The sequence below is a fragment of the Schistocerca cancellata genome, chromosome 6 (assembly GCF_023864275.1).
Source record: "Schistocerca cancellata isolate TAMUIC-IGC-003103 chromosome 6, iqSchCanc2.1, whole genome shotgun sequence".
NCBI classification, from domain to species: domain Eukaryota; kingdom Metazoa; phylum Arthropoda; class Insecta; order Orthoptera; family Acrididae; genus Schistocerca; species Schistocerca cancellata.
In genome coordinates this window covers 549517376-549538022 of record NC_064631.1, presented here as the reverse complement: position 1 = coordinate 549538022, position 20647 = coordinate 549517376, and the positions used below count along the sequence as shown (strand labels likewise).

The 20647-nt window shown below is 42.9% G+C and overlaps 1 protein-coding gene across 6 annotated transcripts in view; it reads left to right on the top strand.

Annotated features, from left to right (window-relative positions):
- The window catches only part of LOC126190722 (probable phosphorylase b kinase regulatory subunit beta), a 181220-nt gene that overhangs the window by 44024 nt on the left and 116549 nt on the right, over positions 1-20647 (top strand). For all 6 annotated transcript variants that reach the window (XM_049931205.1, XM_049931203.1, XM_049931202.1 and 3 more), the window contains 3 exons: positions 3200-3359; positions 6695-6892; positions 7054-7192. In XM_049931205.1, the coding sequence (XP_049787162.1) occupies positions 3200-3359; positions 6695-6892; positions 7054-7192 (497 nt within the window). The remainder of the gene's footprint in view (positions 1-3199; positions 3360-6694; positions 6893-7053; positions 7193-20647) is intronic.

Below are 20647 nucleotides of genomic sequence, written 5' to 3'. Positions count from 1 at the left end.
AAAATTGATGCTTCAAATCATTCAGTGTTTCCACTAGCAAAAGCAACTTTGTGAGCAGCTGCATTGTTCTGATGAATGATTCTTTTATTTATTAGTAATCCAGGCTTCTTCTTGTGAATTTTTCATCCAGTGAGTCTAGAAGACGTATATTTTGGAATGTAAGAAAGAAGAATAATCTTTCTTGCGTCCAAGTAGGTACTGGTCATTGCCATTTTCACTCGGGTGACAAAAGTCATGGGATACCTCCTAATGTCACGTCAGCCATCCTTTTGCCTAGTATAGTGCAGCAACTCAACAGGACATGGGCTCAAAAAAGTCATTGGAAGCCCATGCAGAAGTACTGAACCATGCTGCCTCCGGAGCCGTCCATAATTCTGAAAGTGTTACAGGTGTAGGATTTTGTGCATGAACTGACCTCTCAATTATGGCCCATAAATGTTTGATGGGATGCATGTCGGACAAACTGGGTTGCCAGATCATTCACTCACATTGTCAAGAATATTCTTCAAACCAACTGCAAACAACTATGGCCTGGTGACATGGCACATTGTTACCCATAAAAATTCCATAGTTATTTGGAACATGAATTCGATGAATGGCTGCGGATGGTCTCCAAGTAGCTGAACACAGCCATTTCCAGCCAATGATCAGTTCAGTTGGACCAGAGTGCTCGGTCAGTTCCATGTAAACACAGCCCACCTCATTATGGGGCCACCACCAGGTTGCAAAGAGCCTTGTTGACAACTTTGGTCCGTGGCTTTGTGGTGTCTGCACCACACTCGAACTCTACCATCAGCTCTTACCAATTGAAATCAGGACTCATCTGACCAGTCCATGGTTTTCCAATCATCTGGGGTCCAACCAATGTGATCACGAGCCCATGAGAGGTGCCGCAGCCAATGTTGTGCTGTTAGCAAAGGCACTTTCTTCAGTCGTCTTATGCCATAGCCCATTTCCACCTAATTTTGCCACATTGTTCTAATGGATGTATCGTTTTACACCACACATTGATTTCTGCAGTTGTTTCACACAATATTGCTTGCCTGTTAGCACTGACAACTCTAAGCAAATGCCGCGGCTCTCAGTCGTTAAGTGAAGGCTGTCAGCCACTGCATCAGATGTGGTGAGAGGTAATGCCTGAAGTTTGGTATTCTTGGCACACACTTGATAGAGTGGATCTTGGAATAATGAATTCCCTAACAGTTTCCAAAATGGAAAAGTCCATTGTGTCTGGCTCCTACTACCATTCTGTTTTCAGATTCTATTAATTCCCGTCATGCAGCTATAATCCCATCGGACACCTTTTCACATGAATCACCTGAGTACAAGTGACAGCTCCACCAATGCACTGCTCTTTTATACCTGGTGTACACAATACTATCGCCATGACTTTTGTCACCTCAGTGTGTTGCAGATGTAAGCAACAATGCCTATTTTGCTGCAAGAACTGTAGGTCCCTCCCTCCCCCCTTGCTTTCATTGCTGTTTCATTTCTGACATCAAGTGCTAGACCTACATTTCATTCACAGTTCCTGCTTTTGAAATCAGTTGGATTTTGTAAAAAAAAAAGTTCAAAAACTGGCAAGAATTTTTTTTTCATTTGTGCCATTCAACAGCTGTGGTGCTCTTCTTGGAAAAAGCATTTTTGTAGTTAATTCAACATGTAAAATATACCATATTATCTTCTTTTATATCTGTGGTGTCAGCTACTTCAAACACCTTGATTACAGTTTTTAGAAACCCATCACATACCTCATTTGAATACTGTACATTTCAATTGAGAGACCCATTTCTTAATTGGAGGTATGAAGGAGTAGAATATTTACAAACTTTCACCAGTCTTAGATGAAGTTACATTGTCTATAAACTGCCCAAAACAAGAGGATTTTATTTAAATTTACATTGACTGTGGTTCAATCCCACATCCGGCCATCCTGATTTAGGTTTTCCATGATTTCCCTAAATCGCTCCAGGCAAATTCCGGGATGGTTCCTTTGAAAGGGCACAGCCGACTTCCTTCCCCATCCTTCCCTAATCCGATGAGACCGATGACCTCGCTGTTTGTCTCTTCCTCCAAACAACCCAACCTACATTGACTGTGGAAGCCTTCACACCTATAAAAGAAGCATTTGATGGCGTGGTATTCTCTTTTATTCATTTGAAGTAAACACACATACTGAACTACTTTGGAAACTGTATAAGCAAAATTATTTCCACATCAAGTTGACACTTTTCTTACATTATTGCACAACATGTACCAACATAACAAAAAATGTGGGGCAAGTCAATAATTAAGTAGCAAAAGATCAGCTCCACAAGTACCACCATGAAATTTATTTTACTTTTCAAAATATGCCCTCCATAAATTTAAGCACTGTCCTATCATTTGCCAAGGCTTTGGAAGCCTGCAAGAACTAATTCTTGTGGCAGCTGTCACATCTTATCAAGTTACTTCTAAGGCTATGTCCTCATCATCTTCAAAGATTGTGTTTAAGGGGTCAAAACAGATGAAAATTGTTGAGGCATTATCATAAAAACAAAAATGCTCTATCACAAGTCCAAGTATTTTACATTGTATGGTCTCTTGCACTTCCCGTGGAATTAGCAGTTTCACTATTAGTCTGAATTTCTATAGTATAAAACACTGTTTGTCCCTAACACAGGACCGATGACCGTTGCAGTCTGGTCCCTTTAATCCCACAAACCAACCAACCAACCCTAACACAGTCACCATAATTCTGTATGTCTATGCAACCACCTTGAACTGTTGTGGTTTAGACTGCTAACAGGTATGTTGTTGCAACAATTTTGTGTGTATTCAGAAGTTGACTGCATTGTACTGTTATATGATTGACATGTGAGAGCTTCTGTTTAGTCTTTGTACTGAGTTTTGATGTCCAGTTTATGACTTTAATGTTACATAATGGGAGTTGGAATGTCATATAAGTATCTGCCTTGACACTGTAATTGAAAAACATCTTGTGCTGATGATGATTAGTAACAATCGAAATTAGTAGCAACGATAAAGGTTTTCATGGCATCTGATGGTGATATAACATGATCATCATAACTTTGTTATGCGTGTAATCCCTGTTGCATTTTTGGTCCTGCTGGTCCTCCTTTGCTTCATTACTGACATAGAAAAATATATTATAAAGGAAGATTATCTTAGTGTAATGTCAATTTTACTCTGCTTTCAGTTCGATTGGCATGGCAAAAAGTGCTCTAGAAGCTATTAATGGATGCAACCTATTTGGTGACAAAGGAGCTTCATGGTCAGTTATATATGTTGACATTGATGCTCATAATCGTAATCGTAGCATCTTTGAGACATTACTGCCTAGGGAATCCAGCTCAAAGGTATTAATATCACCTTCAATTAATTCTTAACACACTTTGCAACATAAGAAAGGCTTCTATTAATATTAACTAATAGCTGAAATGGGAAAAACTGGATCCTGACTCTCTCTCTCTCTCTCTCTCTCTCTCTCTCTCTCTCTCTCTCACACACACACACACACACACACACACACACACACACCTCTCTCTCTCTCTCACACACACACACGCACACACACAAACAAACAAATGGAGAACTGTCATTGAATTTTTTAAATAGATCTATCATCACTTTTACCACAAGAATTTTAAAAAATTATCAGTAGTCCTTGCACTTTCCAGTCTAAATAGAAGAATAGCCTCATATCTCACACTTTCTATTGTCAGGAAGTTTTTATTTTAAGCAGATTCCTGAATAATTGTGTTGAATACGCTAATGCTATCCTTTTCCCTGTGGCTTCCCTTGTGCAATCAACTTGTATATTGCATTCATTTCCCTTTCGTCCTTCTCTGTGTCCACCTATTCCTCCCCCCTGTCTCTATGTCCATCTCATCCTTCCATGTCCATCTGTCTATCTCCTCCTCCCCATCTCTCTGTCTCACCACCTCCTCCACCCACTTCCTCTCTTTGTCCATTTCCTCCATTCCCCTCTCTCTATCTGTCTCCTCCTCCCCATGCTCTCTGTCCATCTCATCCTTCCCCCCCCCTCTCCCCCTCACCCTCTCTCTCTCCCCCTCTCCCTCCATCTCTCCCCCTCCTCCCTCTCCCTCGCCCTCCCCCCCTCTCCCTCCCCCTTCCCCCCTTTCTGCTCAGCTGTGGCTATCTGCACATGTAGTCCTTGCAGGGCATTCCAATACTACACACACAGCATGTCTGTCATGCAGGGAAACCTGTGTCAAGTGTTTAAATTCATTTTTCCCCTTATCTGTGCTCATTTGGGAGCTGGTAGGCTATAACCCCACAGTCCTTATTCTCACATAGCAAACAGTATGTGGTGCACCAAATTTGGTTGAAATCGATGCAGGGGCTTAGGACGAGATACTGGACATACAAACAAACAAACATACATACATACATACATACATACACACATAAATCCTGTTCTGTATAATATTTGTGTATGAGTTTTTGCCCACATCACCATTGCAATTGCAACTATGATGCTATAACACACCCCCACCCCACCCCCCACCCCCACCACCCCACCCAGTATTGATACTTGTTAAGTTTGCTGTGTGTGTGCCAGATTTGATTGAAATCGATCCAGGGGCTTAGGAGGATATCTTGGACATACAAACATGCTGCTTTAGACACACACACACACACACACACACACACACACACACACACACACAAAATTGGTACCGAGTATGCTGAAGAAAATAATATTTCCACTTTCTGTCACCAGGTGAAACTACAGTGTTGTAAGCAGTCAAAAAGTGGTATGGGTGCAAGAAGAAGGGAGGAACTATCAAACACATGATGACAGTGGTTCTGGCATGTTTATTAGGATATAGTCACTAGTTACAACATATGTTCGTTATGGCCCCGTGACTCAGCGATATGGTGGATCCATAACATAGCATGGTAAACTGCAGGAAGAGGGGAGGAACAATCAAACACAAGATAGCAGTGATTGTGGCATGTTTATGAGGATATGGTCACAAGTTACAACATTCATTCAGTATGATCTCCGGACTCAGCTACATGTTCCATTCATAACACGACACGGTTGACAGCTGCTCACAGCATTCTCAGGTAATCAGAGTGATATGTCATCATATGCTATCCTTTCAATCAAGAAGAGTCTGGATACATCCCTGATAGACACCTTCTTTCAGATATCCCCACAATGAGAAGTCACATGGATTTTGGTTGAGGGATCTGGTAGGCCACACATCTTGAAATTTCCTAGAGTTGATGCGATCTTTGCTGGAGGTTTCTCAAAGCAAATCTTTCACTTAGTAAGTGGTGTGTGGTGTCGCCCCATCTTGCATGAAAATAGTGGTGCAGACACAGTTTCGTTCTTGCAAAGCTGCAATTAAGTGCTGCACAAGGAAGTCCATGTGCAGATGCCGCTATACACCTAACAGGCCCACAAGGTTTTATCTCCTCGATGAAAAATGGACTAAGAATGAAGGAGCTTGTGAAGCCACACCACACAGTCACATAAGGTGAGTGCAGTGGATGTTCTTGTGCAATATTTGGCAGAGTGGAAACTCATACATAACAGTCCTCTGCATTCTTGGCACTGTGTTGAGCAAAATGTGGCTCACCCATCCAAAGAATAATCCCCAACCACATGTCATTCATTTCTATGAAAAAAATGAAGGGCAATTCATGGTGTTGTAGCCTGTTTGGGGGATCCATTTAGTGCACATTGTGGTTCATGTAGGGATACCAGTGTAAAAGACACCACAAAATTTTTTGTACCATTGACTAGAGAGATATAATTCCCACGACATGCTTGAGCACTGGATGCAAAATTTGAGGCGTGTGCTGCATGGCCAGCTATAACTACAGCAACTTCATCAACAACTGCCATGAGAGAAGGCCATATCCTGTGTGCTGCACCACCAAATTCACTTATTTCTTCAGATTTCTTGTTCGTATTCTTTAGCTCATGCATTGACATGAGGCCTCTTCGGAGCTGTTTCTGTTGGCAATATTCCCGCAGGGCTGCTATTGCTACCATTTTGATAAAACAACTTTACCAGTAGTGGATGGTCTTTCTTGTTAGTAGCCATTGTATTTCACATGGAAAACTTCAGCCTTTTTAATCCTTTCCACCAACAGTCACTTCACAAAAGAAAGCAATAGATGTCACCAAGTGACAAACAGCATAGTGACATCAAAACAGGAAACAGTCCACATTCTGACTGCTTACAGTACCATATTTTCAGCAGGTGGAAGAAAGTAGAACTATTATTTTTTTCTGTATACTCCATGAGCACACCGATTAATAACTATAGCTATGATGTATTGGTGTCCTGCAATGTATGCAGCCTGCACTGCAGTGCTTGAAGCAACAGAACTTTAAACATAACCACCTGATAGCTAAAGATGTACTTGGCAGCTTGTTTTTCTATAAATTTTATTTTATTTATTATTACATTTCTTATGTAATTTTGTGTACTGACTCATTCAGTGGCCATGTAGATTGGCTCCTCAGTTCAGTCCTGTGAAACTAGATGTGTTAATGAATAAATGAAGAGGAAGGAACAGATAGAAAGTCTTATCTCTCAAGTAATATTAATATTCATTTTTACTTTTATATTTTAATTAACTCAGATTACTCAGATTTTTCTTGTATAAATCTTGAATGCTCCTAACATTTGGTTCATTTGTGTCTTAGGGAGCTGATTCATCATTGATCCCAACAGTATCATTCCCAGCTTTTGCAACCCATGAGGAGGTTTTGTATGAAGAGACTAAAGCAAATATCATTCGTCGACTGAAAGGTTCATATGGGTTTAGGCGTTTTGGACGAGATGGCTTCAAATGTAAACTGGAAGATGATAAGCGAAGATTCTATAATGAAGGGGAGATAAGGGTATTGATAATGTGATTATTAAGTTCTAGTTTATCTAAATCATATACAATAGTATCATCTAAAGATATGACATATTCGTTGATCAAACTTTTGATTTCTTCATTCAGAAAAGATTTTATATATCATTTTATGTATGTTTCCTTTTTTTCTGTCTTTTTCAGGAATTTGAAAATATTGAATGTGAGTGGCCTCTCTTTTACATGTTCATGATAATTGATGGAGTCTTTAAAACATTGCCAGATCAAGTTGAAGAATACCAAAATTTATTGAAAACGGAAATAAAAAGGGATACTAATGGTGGTATGTTGCTTTGTTATCTATGATGAAATATGTAGAACCCATGTTACTGAAAACAGTACTTACTATTTCTTGCCATTTCAATATTATACATAAAGAACAATTTTTTGGGCGCCTGTCTGGGCTGTTGGTGTCATTTTTTTTGCACCATTTTGTAATTACTTCACCAACTGTTCTTTCCAGAATGCATCAGCAGTACTTTCTTATGCATTCCTAGCCATTGCTCAAGGTACCTGAAGAGAACTGGTCACAAGCTGTCTAAATGTTCGAAAATGAATTAAACAAACTAGACTTTCCCAGAAAGCTGTGTTTGAAAGTTCTATTTCCAATTATAGATGGAAACAATCTTTTGTTTGTGTTTTGCAAAATTTTGTTTATTTGATTTTTAATATTCCACACTTTATTCTCAAGACATAAACATATGGGAGTGGGGGATGCTTTACCTTCTTAAGAATACTTATTGATGAAAAACGAAATTTGCTGAAACCCTGTAGTAAATATACAAAAACCATTAATTCAGCTGTTTCTGCTACAAAAATAATTACTAACTTTGAGGGCTTTGAAATCAGTAAGTTAACATATTTTGCATATGTTCAGGCACAGATGTTCTATGAGTTAATATTCTGGAATTATTCATCATTTAGGTAAAAAAAAAAAAAAATTTGTTGCAGAAAAGAAAATCCTTGGAATTCTGTGTTTCACATTTTTCATCTTGCAGGTGTATGTTTAACTGGCTGGAAATATTAACAACACCCTTATAATGCATTTACTCAAACATATACACACATACACAGATTTTATTTATTTTTGTCTTATACCGTGCACAGCTGGTCGGGGGAGGGGGGGGGGGGGTTAGATTCTGAGCAGGTTTTTAGGAAAGTTTCCTTTGGTTATCAGGTGAATGCTGGAACAGGAAATCCTCTCCCAAATATTCCCAATTGGAAACTTCCAGCTTGCTGGGATATTTGGCTGAAAGGAACAAAGTTCTATAACAGTTCATCCTGCCCATATCAGTCTCGATTGGAGAAGTTTTGAGAGTAGTACAAATATTCACAAACATTACACTAGAAGAAGAATTGCTCTGAGAGTTCTGCACATACTTAGTTATGTGTATAAACAGTTCATTCATCCTGGGAATTGAGAATTTCAATGATTTTTTTCCTGTATTGGGGGACCAACCCAGAATCTTTTGCCAGGGGAGAGATCACGGTGACGCCTTTCAATTCAAGGCCACATGTCCTGAAAATCTGTGAAATGAAATGCTAAGGCACAATCTAGATATAGTGAGGGGTCAGTAAAGTGAAATGGAAAGAAGACAAGGATTTCTTGTCAGATGAGTATAGGATAATATCAACAGCAGCAGAAAATGGTGCAACAGGAGTGGGTCGTCAGAGAGTGAATTAATGTGAACAGTTCAGTGATAGTGTTGTTTCATCAGAATTGACAGCAAAACAATACTGACAATGGTAGTTCAGGTATACATTCCAATGTCGCAAGTTGAGATGAAGAGATAGAGAAAGTATATGAGGATATTGAACGTGTAACTGATTGCGTAAAGGGCGATGGAAGTCTAATATTCATGGGAGATTGGAATGTGGTTGTAGGGGAAGAAGTAGAAGAAAGAGTTGTGGGAGAATATGGGCTTGGTAGCAGGATTGAGAGATGAGAAAGAATAATTGAGTTCTGTAATAGCGAATATTCTGTTCAAGTGTCACAAGAGGAGGAGATATACTTGGAAAAGCCAGGAGATAAGGGAAGATTTCAGTTTGATTACATCATGCTCAGGCAGAGATTCTGAAATCAGATACTGGATTGTAAAGTGTACTTGAGCAGATATAGACTCAGATGTAGTAGTTATGAAGAGTAGGCTGAAGTTCAAGAAGCTGAATTGAAATCAATGCGCAAAAAAGTGGGATACGGAAGTACTGAGGAATGAAGAGAGATGCATGAAGTTCTCTGAGGTTATAGGTACTCTAATAAGCAGTAGCGCAGTAGGCAGTTCAGTTTAAGAGGAATGGACATCTATAGAAAAGGCAATCACATAGATACAAAGAAGGTAACTGTGAAGAAACCATGGGTAACAGAAGAGATACTTCAGTTGATCGACAAAAGGAGGAAGTACAAAAATGTTCTGGGACATTCAGGTAAAGAAAAATGCAAGTTACTTAGGCTTGAAATAAATAGGAAGTACAGAGAAGCTAAGACTAAATGGCTGCATGAAGAATGTGAAGAAATCAGAAAGGAAATGATTGTCAGAAGGTCTGACTTACCATATAGGAAAGTCAAAACAACATTCGTCAAAGTTAAAAGCGAAGATGGTGCAATGGGAATTCCACTGCAAAATGCAGAGGAGAGAGCAGATAGGTGGAAAGAGTACACTGAAGGCCTCTATGAGGAGGAAGACTTGTCTGATGATGTGATGCAAGAAGAAACAAGAGTCAGTATAGAAGAGGTAGGGGATCCAGTATTAGAATCAGAATTTAGAAGAGCTTTGGAAGACTTAAGATTGAATAAGGCAGGTGGGACAGATAACATTCCATTAGAATTTCTAAAATCACTGAGGCAAGTGACAAGAAAATGACTATTCATGTTGCTGTGTAGAATGTATGAATCTGGCAATATACCATCTGACTTTCAGAGAAACATTGTCCACAGAATTCCAAAGACTGCAAGAACTGACAAGTGCAAGAATTATTGCATAATCAGCTCAACAGCTCATGCATTGGTGATCACAAAGAAGATGAAGTTAAGGAATTCTGCTACTTAGGCAGCAAAATAACCCATGATGAACGCAGCTGGGAGGGCATAAAAAGCAGACAAGAAATGTTAAAAAGGGCATTCAGGGCCAAGGGAGGTCTACTAGCATCAAACATAGGCTTTAATTTGAGGAAAAAATTTCTGAGAATGTATGTTTGGAGCACAGTATTGTGAGGTAGTGAAACATGGACTTCAGGAAAATTGAAACATAAGAGAAGTGAAGCATTGGAGATGGGGTGCTACAGAAGAATGTCGGAAATGTAGTGGAATGATAAGGTAAGGAATGAGGATGTTCTCTGGAGAATTGGTGAGGAAAGGAATATATGGAAAACACTGACAAGAAGAAGGGACAGGATGGCAGGACACCTGTTAAGACATCAGGGAAATAACTTCCATGGTACTAAAGGGAGCTGCAGAGAGAAAAAACTGCAGAGGAAGACAGAGACTGGTATACATCCAGCAAATAATTGAGGGTGAAGGTTGCAAATGGTACTCTGAGATGAAGAGGTTGGCACAGGAGAGAAATTCTTGGCAAGCCACATCAATCCAGGCAGGAGACTGATGATTGGTTATGGCAAGATATTGGCCTTGGGAATTCCAAGACCTTTGAAAATGTTTAAATTTTAAGTTTTAAGTTGGACAACAAATGACAAAAGAAAAATTTTTCATGTGATATAATAACAAATTAACACTTTTTGGGTTTTTCCCTTTACTTTTGCTATTAATTGTTGCATCATGCCAAATTTCATGATTCTAGATCGAAAACCCTATAGGTTTTGATGAGCAAGTTTGTGAATATCAAAATATGTAACATAAATGGCCATATCTTCTGAGTGCATGGACTTAGTCAACTTAGGAGCATCACTTTATTACACCACCAAGGGACCATAGATGTTAGTGTGTGGCAAAAATTTCTAATTGATATGTATACCCATTCCTGAGAATGGGTTGACAGACAGACAGACAGACGGGCGGACAACAAAGTGATTGTATGATAGTTCCGTTTCAACCGACTGAGGTACAGAACCCTAAAAATGAGCTGCACATCACTCTAATGTATCATGCTTCAGTGCAGAAAGGAGTTAAATACAAATCATTGATAATTTGTTCATGGCAATACAGCAGAGAGCGGAAGTGTTTTGAAACATAGGTAAAAATAGTGTGTATTTGTGTAATTGTTTACAATAGGCTTGCTAGAATTATGTTGTTACATGCTTCTAATTACTCATATTTTTGTATTTTGAGTGAACTGGGGTGCTGGTGTAGCTTAACACAAATTTTAACTTTTAGTTCTTTTCACAAATCTCTACAAATGTAACTCATACTAACAATAAAAATATACAGAATGAAATTTTCACTCTGCACCGGAGTGTGCACTGATATGAAGCTTCCCAGCAAATTAAAATTGTGTGCCAGACAGAGAATCGAAATTGGAACCTTTGCCTTTTGCGGGCAAGTGCTCTACAAACTGAGCTACCCAAGCATGACTCATGACCCATCCTCACAACTTTACTTCACCAGCATCTTGTCTCCTACCTTCCAAACTCACAGAAGCTCTTTTGCAAAACTTGCAAGACAAGCTCTCCTGGAAGGAAAGATATTGTGGAGATATGGCTTAGCTACAGCCTGTGGGATGTTTCCAGAATGAAATTTTCACTCTGCTGTGGAGTGTGTGCTGATATGAAACTTCCAGGCAGATTAAACCTGTGTACCAGACCAAGACTCAAACTCGGGACCTTTGCCTTTCACGGGGAAGTGCTGTACCAACTGAACTACCCAAGTACGACTCAGAACACGTCCTCACAGCTTTGCTGCCAGCAGTACCTCGTCTCAAACCTTCCAAACTTCACAGAAGTTCTTCTGCAAATCTTACGGAACTAGCACTCATGGAAGAAAGGATATTGCAGAGACATGGATTAGCCACAGCCTGGGGGATGTTTCCAGAATGAAATTGTGGTGATGGTGGAGATCACGCATTCTGCAGCGCAATCAGCCGATTGCCAAGTTATGTCAAAGAAGTTCACGCGCTCGCCACCTGGGGCACTGATGTGCTCCCTTATTCCATGCCTAAGAAGAGACACTATTGAATTCTGTGGTTTTAGTTTTTAATATGATTATTCCGTTGTTATCTGTCATAGTGACAAGTTTACTTATCCTTTTCATTTTCAATAAATGTTCCTGCTCTTGACATACACTACTTTCCTATATATAGCTGAGAGTGGAGAGTTTTTTGAATATGGTAGAAAGAATAACGCTTGCATTTGCCGTGTGCTGTACACCCACTTATCACATGCAGTTTAGTGGCTATCTTATAGCCCTATAAGATAGCTTCAGTGGTGATCCTGATGTGATCGTTGCTCAGACGAAGAGTTTGTGACAAGAAAACAGCGATATGCAGTAATAAAATGCCAGATTAAGAAATGCATACACGTGAAGACTGGTGGTATGACTTCCACTGTTCTGGCCTACCATTCCAACTGTCTGGTTGGCACAAGTAGAAGCAAATTTTTTTATGTTCTGGCATAATGATGGATGCCACTAAATACACCCTGGTAGTAAGTCAACTTGACCCCAGAATCATGGCAGAAGTATAAGATATAATAATGACACCGCCGGACATGGTGCATATTCTAAACTGAAGTCAGAATTAATACACTGAGTGTCTGCCTCTCAAGGGAAGAGAGTACGAAAGGTACTTACACAAGAAGACATCTGTGACAAGAAACTCTCACAATATGTACATCTCTTAAGAAGCAAAGTGGACCCTCACACCGAGCCAGACACATTACTACACACAATATGGAGCAGTAGCCTGCCAGCACAAATTAAAGCGATAATTGACTCTTACTGAGATGTCCTTGGATGAAGTGGCTGCATTGGCTGCCAGGATGCGAGATGCTACTGTGCCCACTTCTGGATCTGACGCTATCCTTATGTGCAACAGCACCGCAACAGAAACAAAACCTGATTGCAACAAGCTTTCAAAAAAAGTGACACCATTGGAGCAACAATTAAATGATGGCTGGATGAGAAAAACTGATGCTCTGTCTAATCAACTGAGTGAACTCCTCACTGATCGTGGTGCTAGAAGTAATTACCAATGGTGATCGTGGAGCTGCTCCAGTCACAGTGCCTCCCATCGCGTTGATGTCCAAGTCATGAATTTATGCTGGTATCATCAGCAATTTGGGGATCAAGCACACAAGTGCGATGTGGCATGTGCATATGAAAATGTTAAGTGCCAAGCTGAAGTTGACACACCTGTCTGTCCCTCTTCCCACCTGTATCTCACCGACCGTAAGCTGTGACACGAATTCTTGATAGTTACCTGCTCAGATTTAATTATTCTGCTGTGGGACAAGGCACATAAGTATCACCCAACCACCACCTACAAGATGACAGCAGCCCACTATTCCAGTTTCCGATATTCAGACGTATGGAATACAGCATATGGAATTACTCTTGGGATTGCATCATGCAATAACATGGAAATTCGTCATCACCGATTTAGCGGAACCAGTCATTGGTGTGGACCTACTCGCCCACTACCACCTGCTGCCCAATGTCACTGACACCTGCCTGCTAGACAGTCACCAGGTTGTCAAGAGACCAGATATCAATGTCTCGACATCATGTGACCAACTGTGATGTCAAACTCATCCAGGTGGTGGCAGGCGAGTTCACCAATTACTCGACCAGTTCCCAGTACTTTTCAGGCCTCCCTGGGCCCCACAGCAGGTGTGCCACAATACTGTTCATTATATTAATACCACTGCAGGTCCCTCCGTTTTGTGTAGGCCGAGGCAGTTGGCCCCAGACAGATACGCCATAACAAAGACTCAGTTTGAAGCAATGCTAGCAGAAGTATTAAGACATCTGTACAGTGGTCAAGTCTGCTGCACCTGGTCCCCAAAAAGAATGGTGCATGGCAGCCATGCAGGAACTACTGTGCTTTGAATGCTAGGACTATACCAGTGCCACACTTAAAAGATTACAACCAGCATTGAGTGGGAAATGAGTGTTCAGTGTCCTTGACTGTGCCAAAGTGTACACAGAGATCCCTGTGGCCAAGAAAGACATTCCCAAGAGGGTAATAATTACACGTTTTTATTTGAGAGCCTGTTTGTGACCTCTGGCCTCAGGAGCGTGGCACAAACCTGGGAGAGATTCATTGATTCTGTACTACGAGGATTGCCACATTGTTTTGCCTACCTTGATGATGTTCTCAGCTTCTCAGAAATGCCAGAATTACACCAGCAGCACTGTACTCAGGTTTTCACACATCTCGCTACTTACAACGTTGTCCTAAACATGTTGAAGTGTGTGTTTGGACAACCAGAGGTGACTTTCTTGGCACATAGCATTTCATCAGAAGGCTCGTGCCCACTACCAAGAAAAGTGTAGTGGGTTCCATTGCCGCCGTCCTACTAATCCTCTGTTGGCAACCAACATGTGCCCCTGTATTCAACAAAAACTTGTACACTTTACTTCTTACACCACCCATTATCTCTGCTCATAGACTGGGTGTTGTGTTGTCCACATCATCATTTCATCATCACTGACATCCGAGTCGCCCAATGTGGTGTCACCTGAAGTAAGACTTGCAACCCGGTGGCTGAACTTCCCTGGATGGGGCCTTCTGGCCAACAATGCTACATGATTATTTCATTTCATTTATCTATTACTGCACACTCCACCTCCACCTCTGCATAAGTATTCATTGCATATGATTTTAATGGGAATACCTTTAGCTGGACTTCAAATTCCCCTTGCATTTAATGGCTGCTTACTACCTCCTTGTCCATCCCCATGTCCATTACAAAAACTCTGCTGCTGATACTTTCCATATTGTTCTCCCCCCCCCCCCCCCCCGCCCCCTCCCTGCTATTGGTGACACTACCTCTGTAAGTGCTGCATCCATCCACACCAGTGACACTAAATGTTTGCAGAAAATACCACGTCTATCCCACATTCCTGTTGATACATCAACTTCTTCGCATTCCATCACTAACCTAATAGCAGACTGCAGATCCTTTGGTGCACCTGTACGCACCCTTCTTGACACCTCTGACCGTACCTCCCTCAGAAAAGAATCAAATCCCCTGTGTTCAGCGTCTTGCAACAAAGCTGCATTTGCATGTATATTAACTTTCCTCTTCCTGTCTGCAAAATCTTCCATAATTTTCCCATGTCTCTTCACAAATGCTCAACCTCTCCAAAAACACCTCACACTATTTTGTTTCTTTATCTTTGTAAAAGCCCTTTCTCCTCCTAATCTAAGTTTGCTGCATTCTTTAAGCCCTCTGTACACTTTATGTATTTTTTTTTTCTTTTTTTTTTTTCTTCTCTCACTAGCCACAATTTTGCTACTCGCAACAACTGATTGTCGGTCCAGCAGCCTATCTCCGCCAACGTCCTTTGGTCCTGTAAGAATCACTGCACACCTTCGGATGATTTTCCAGAAGAAGGGAGAATTAATCCTGTGGCAGGTGGATCCACCTCATGCTGTGGTGCATGAAACAATGCTGACTGTTCATTCCTAGATGTCAACCACCCATGTAACTCATACTATCGACTGGCAGCTGCACTACCTTTTCTAACAGTACCAATGATGCTTCTGGCTCCAGCAAGCCGTTCATCTCCGACTCTGCCATTGCAACACTTTTACTCCTCATTAGATAAAATAAGTACAAAAAAATCACAACTCCAATAAATAATTATGAACTACTCTTTACATCATATCATGAAGCACCTAGCTTCTCTACACTTCAATATGACCATACCAACGACACGTATAAATGGGTTAGAGGCATTGACTCTATATATGGTACAATATGCCCAAGCAGATTGCATTGTGTACTCCCAACAGACACCAAATTACCCTTAAACTGGGCCCCACGAGAAATACCAGCCTCGCAACGAACATGTGACACCACACTATTCGGCTTGTCCTCTATACATTGCAATCACTCCTCCGTGCAAGGCCCAAGGCAAACCAATATATAATTGATAAGGTACCCACTAAAAATGGTAACTTTGTCATGTGCTGTCAAGAGCTTGCATGCATTTAAATGTGCAGTCAAAAATTATTAAACTCTTCTGAAACAGCTACTCGCTCCCTGCTGGAGACAGCTGTTGCCACTTGTAAGACCTGCAGTGTCACATTCTGCGACATACACGTCTGGCCTATCTTTCTTGTGGGTCTTGCCTTAAGCTCAGATAAGTCAGTTGGCTCCTCCAGACTAAGCCTTCAAGTTATGATGACAGTCATGCCTTGTTCCATGTCTGTTAAACCAGCCAAAAAATAACAAAATTGTTCATCACATACAGCACTGTGTTGACACAGAAGATCATGATCCCGATACTGTGCTGAGTGACAAAGCTACTGCTAATTCTGACACCAAATTATAGTGCCTTGAGTCAGTGACTTCTACTGGCAGTTCCATGTGGTGACCTCATCTGGCATAGCCCCTTCATACAACTAGAGCTTCGAGACTGAGAGTAATTTCTTTGCAAAATGTCCAGGGCTTATAGCTGACAGCGACATGTTTGTTGTGTGCTTGCACTACTACCAGTCACATATCCTAAAACACCAATGTGGCTGCCAGCGTGGAAATCTTTCTTGCGCTGTGCTGCATGAGTTTGTGCAGTAGCACTGAGTCTGCTGTTTCAGAAAGCTAACCTGCCTCACAACATTGCATCAGTGTTGTTGAATTATTACAGTGACAACATTCCAGACTATCCTGCTTACAGTGCAGCTGGAGTACACTCCTCAGACTCACATTATTATGCCAGTACATGATCAGTGCACTACAATTGCAACAAATACACCACCTCCATTTCTGATCAGCCTATCCTTCCAATATACAGTTAAATTTTCCCCAAAATGTTGCTGCTGTCAGTTTCAGGTTTACCTGCTATTATGTGAGCTTCGCCACATTTTAAGAGCACTTCAAAGCCTGGCATTTTATTGAAAATACTTTGACAGTTGACCAGTGGGATTTGAATACTCTCTCATGTAGGGAGATTATTTCTTCAGATCTTACACTGATACTTCCAGTTCTCCTACAGTTATTGTAATCCGGACTGGGTGGAAAGTCACCTGAAATAAAAAAGGGAGGCCTGGTGTGCACCCCACACGTGGTCAGCTACCTGGATAGCAGCGTCTGATGTGCAGTGCACACCTGACCCATTTAGCTGGCCCTACAGTTGTCAACTGTATGGAGCAAGTCTAGGAAAATCACAGCCTAGGCTGAATCAAACAATGAAAAATCCAGGATGGAATGTAACAATATTAGGAGAAGGAAAGTTGCTACTCACCATATAGCAGAGATGCTGAGTCGCAGATAGGCACAATTATAGCTTTCAGCTGTTAAGGCCGTCATCAACAACACACACACACACACACACACACACACACACACGCGCGCGCGCACATGCACTCACACAAATGCAGTCTCTGGCAACTGAAACCACACTGTGAGCAGCAGTACCAGTGCATGATGGGAGTGACGACTTGTGGGGGTAAGGAGGAGGCTGAAGCAGGAAGGGGGAGCGATAGAATGCTGGGGATGGAAGACAGCGAAATGCTGCAGGTTAGACTGAGAGCAGCGGAGGGAGGGGGGTAGTAGCAGAAAAGGAGAGAAATAGAAAGACTGGATGTGGTAGTGGAATGACAGCTGTGTAGTGTTGGAATGGGAACAGGGAAGGGGCTGGATGGGTGAGGACAGTGCCTAACGAAGGTTAGGGCCAGAAGGGTTACTTGAATGTAGGATGTACGAGTATGGCAGGGAAAATTCCCACCTGTGTGATTCAGAGAAGACATTGTTGGTGGGAAGGATCCTTCCCTGTTGCCATTCCACCACCACACAGCCATCAATGCACCATCACACCTAGTCTTTTTATTTCTCTCCTCCCCTACCCCCCACCCCCATCTCTCTCCTGCCCTCAGTGTAACCTGCAGCACTTCATTGTCTGCCAACCTCCCCCCTTCCCACTTCAGCCTTGTCCTTATTTGTACCCAGTTGCCACTCCCATCGTGCAGCTCACAGTTTGGTTTCAGTTACCTGAGACTGCAGTCGTGTGTGTGTGTGAAGCTACACTCCTGGAAATTGAAATAAGAACACCGTGAATTCATCGTCCCAGGAAGGGGAAACTTTATTGACACATTCCTGGGGTCAGATACATCACATGATCACACTGACAGAACCACAGGCACATAGACACAGGCAACAGAGCATGCACAATGTCGGCACTAGTACAGTGTATATCCACCTTTCGCAGCAATGCAGGCTGCTATTCTCCCATGGAGACGATCGTAGAGATGCTGGATGTAGTCCTGTGGAACGGCTTGCCATGCCATTTCCACCTGGCGCCTCAGTTGGACCAGCGTTCGTGCTGGACGTGCAGACCGCGTGAGACGATGCTTCGTCCAGTCCCAAACATGCTCAATGGGGGACAGATCCGGAGATCTTGCAGGCCAGGGTAGTTGACTTACACCTTCTAGAGCACGTTGGGTGGCACGGGATACATGCGGACGTGCATTGTCCTGTTGGAACAGCAAGTTCCCTTGCCGGTCTAGGAATGGTAGAACGATGGGTTCGATGACGGTTTGGATGTACCGTGCACTATTCAGTGTCCCCTCGACGATCACCAGTGGTGTACGGCCATTGTAGGAGATCGCTCCCCACACCATGATGCCGGGTGTTGGCCCTGTGTGCCTCGGTCGTATGCAGTCCTGATTGTGGCGCTCACCTGCACGGCGCCAAACACGCATACGACCATCATTGGCACCAAGGCAGAAGCGACTCTCACCGCTGAAGACGACACGTCTCCATTCGTCCCTACATTCACGCCTGTCGCGACACCACTGGAGGCGGGCTGCACGATGTTGGGGAGTGAGCGGAAGACGGCCTAACGGTGTGCGGGACCGTAGCCCAGCTTCATGGAGACGGTTGCGAATGGTCCTCGCCGATACCCCAGGAGCAACAGTGTCCCTAATTTGCTGGGAAGTGGCGGTGCGGTCCCCTACGGCACTGCGTAGGATCCTACGGTCTTGGCGTGCATCCGTGCATCGCTGCGGTCCGGTCCCAGGTCGACGGGCACGTGCACCTTCCGCCGACCACTGGCGACAACATCGATGTACTGTGGAGACCTCACGCCCCACGTGTTGAGCAATTCGGCGGTACGTCCACCCGACCTCCTGCATGCCCACTATACGCCCTCGCTCAAAGTCCGTCAACTGCACATACGGTTCACGTCCATGCTGTCGCGGCATGCTACCAGAGTTAAAGACTGCGATGGAGCTCCGTATGCCACGGCAAACTGGCTGACACTGACGGCGGCGGTGCACAAATGCTGCGCAGCTAGCGCCATTCGACGGCCAACACCGCGGTTCCTGGTGTGTCCGCTGTGCCGTGCGTGTGATCATTGCATGTACAGCCCTCTCGCAGTCGCAGTGTCCGGAGCAAGTATGGTGGGTCTGACACACCGGTGTCAATGTGTTCTTTTTTCCATTTCCAGGAGTGTATAATTGTGAGAGTCTTTTTGTTGTGTCTATCTGCGACTCAGTATCTCTGCCTTATGGTGAGTAGCAACTTTCCTTCTCATAATATTGTTACAGGCCTGCCAACCCAAAGTTTGGTACAGATTTATTGATGACATCTTCATGATCTGGACTCACAGTGAAGAAGAACTCCAGAATTTCCTCTCCAACCTCAACTCCTTTGGTTCCATCAGATTCACCTGGTCCTACTCCAAATCCCATGCCACTTTCCTCGACGTTGACCTCCATCTGTACAATGGCCAGCTTCACACATCCATCCACATCAAATCCACCAACAAGCAACAGTACCTCCATCATGACAGCTGCCACCCATTCCATATCAAACGGTCCCTTCCCTACAGCTTAGGTCTTCCTGGCAAACGAATCTGCTCCAGTCCTGAATCCCTGAACCATTACACCAATAACCTGAAAACAGCTTTCGCATCCCACAACTATCCTCCAAACCTGCTACAGAAACAAATAACCAGAGCAATTTCCTCATTCCCTGAAACCCAGAACCTCCCACAGAAGAACCCTAAAAGTGCCCCACTTGTGACAGGATACTTTCCGGGACTAGATCACACTCTGAATGTGGCTCTCCAGCAGGGATTTGTCTTCTTCAAATCCTGCCCTGAAATGAGATCCATCCTTCATGAAATCCTCCCCACTCCACCAAGAGTGTCTTTCCGCTGTCCACCTAACCTTCGTAACCTCTTGGTTCATCCCTATGAAATCCCCAAACCACCTTCCCTACCCTCTGGCTCCTACCATTGTAAACGCCCCCGGTGTCAAACCTGTCCCATGCACCCTCCCTCCACTACCTACTCCAGTCCTGTAACCCGGAAGGTGTACACGATCAAAGGCAGAGCCACATGTAAAAGCACCCACGTGATCTACCAACTGACCTGCCTACACTGTGAAGCCTTCTATGCGGGAATGACCAGCAACAAACTGTCCATTCGCATGAGCGGACACAGGCAGTCAGTGTTTGTTGGTAATGAGGATCACCCTGTGGCTAAACATGCCTTGGTGCACGGCCAGCACATCTTGGCACAGTGGTACACCGTCTGGGTTATCTGGATACTTCCCACTGACACCAACCTATCAGAATTCCGGAGATGGGAATTTGCCCTTCAATATATTCTCTCTTTCCGTTG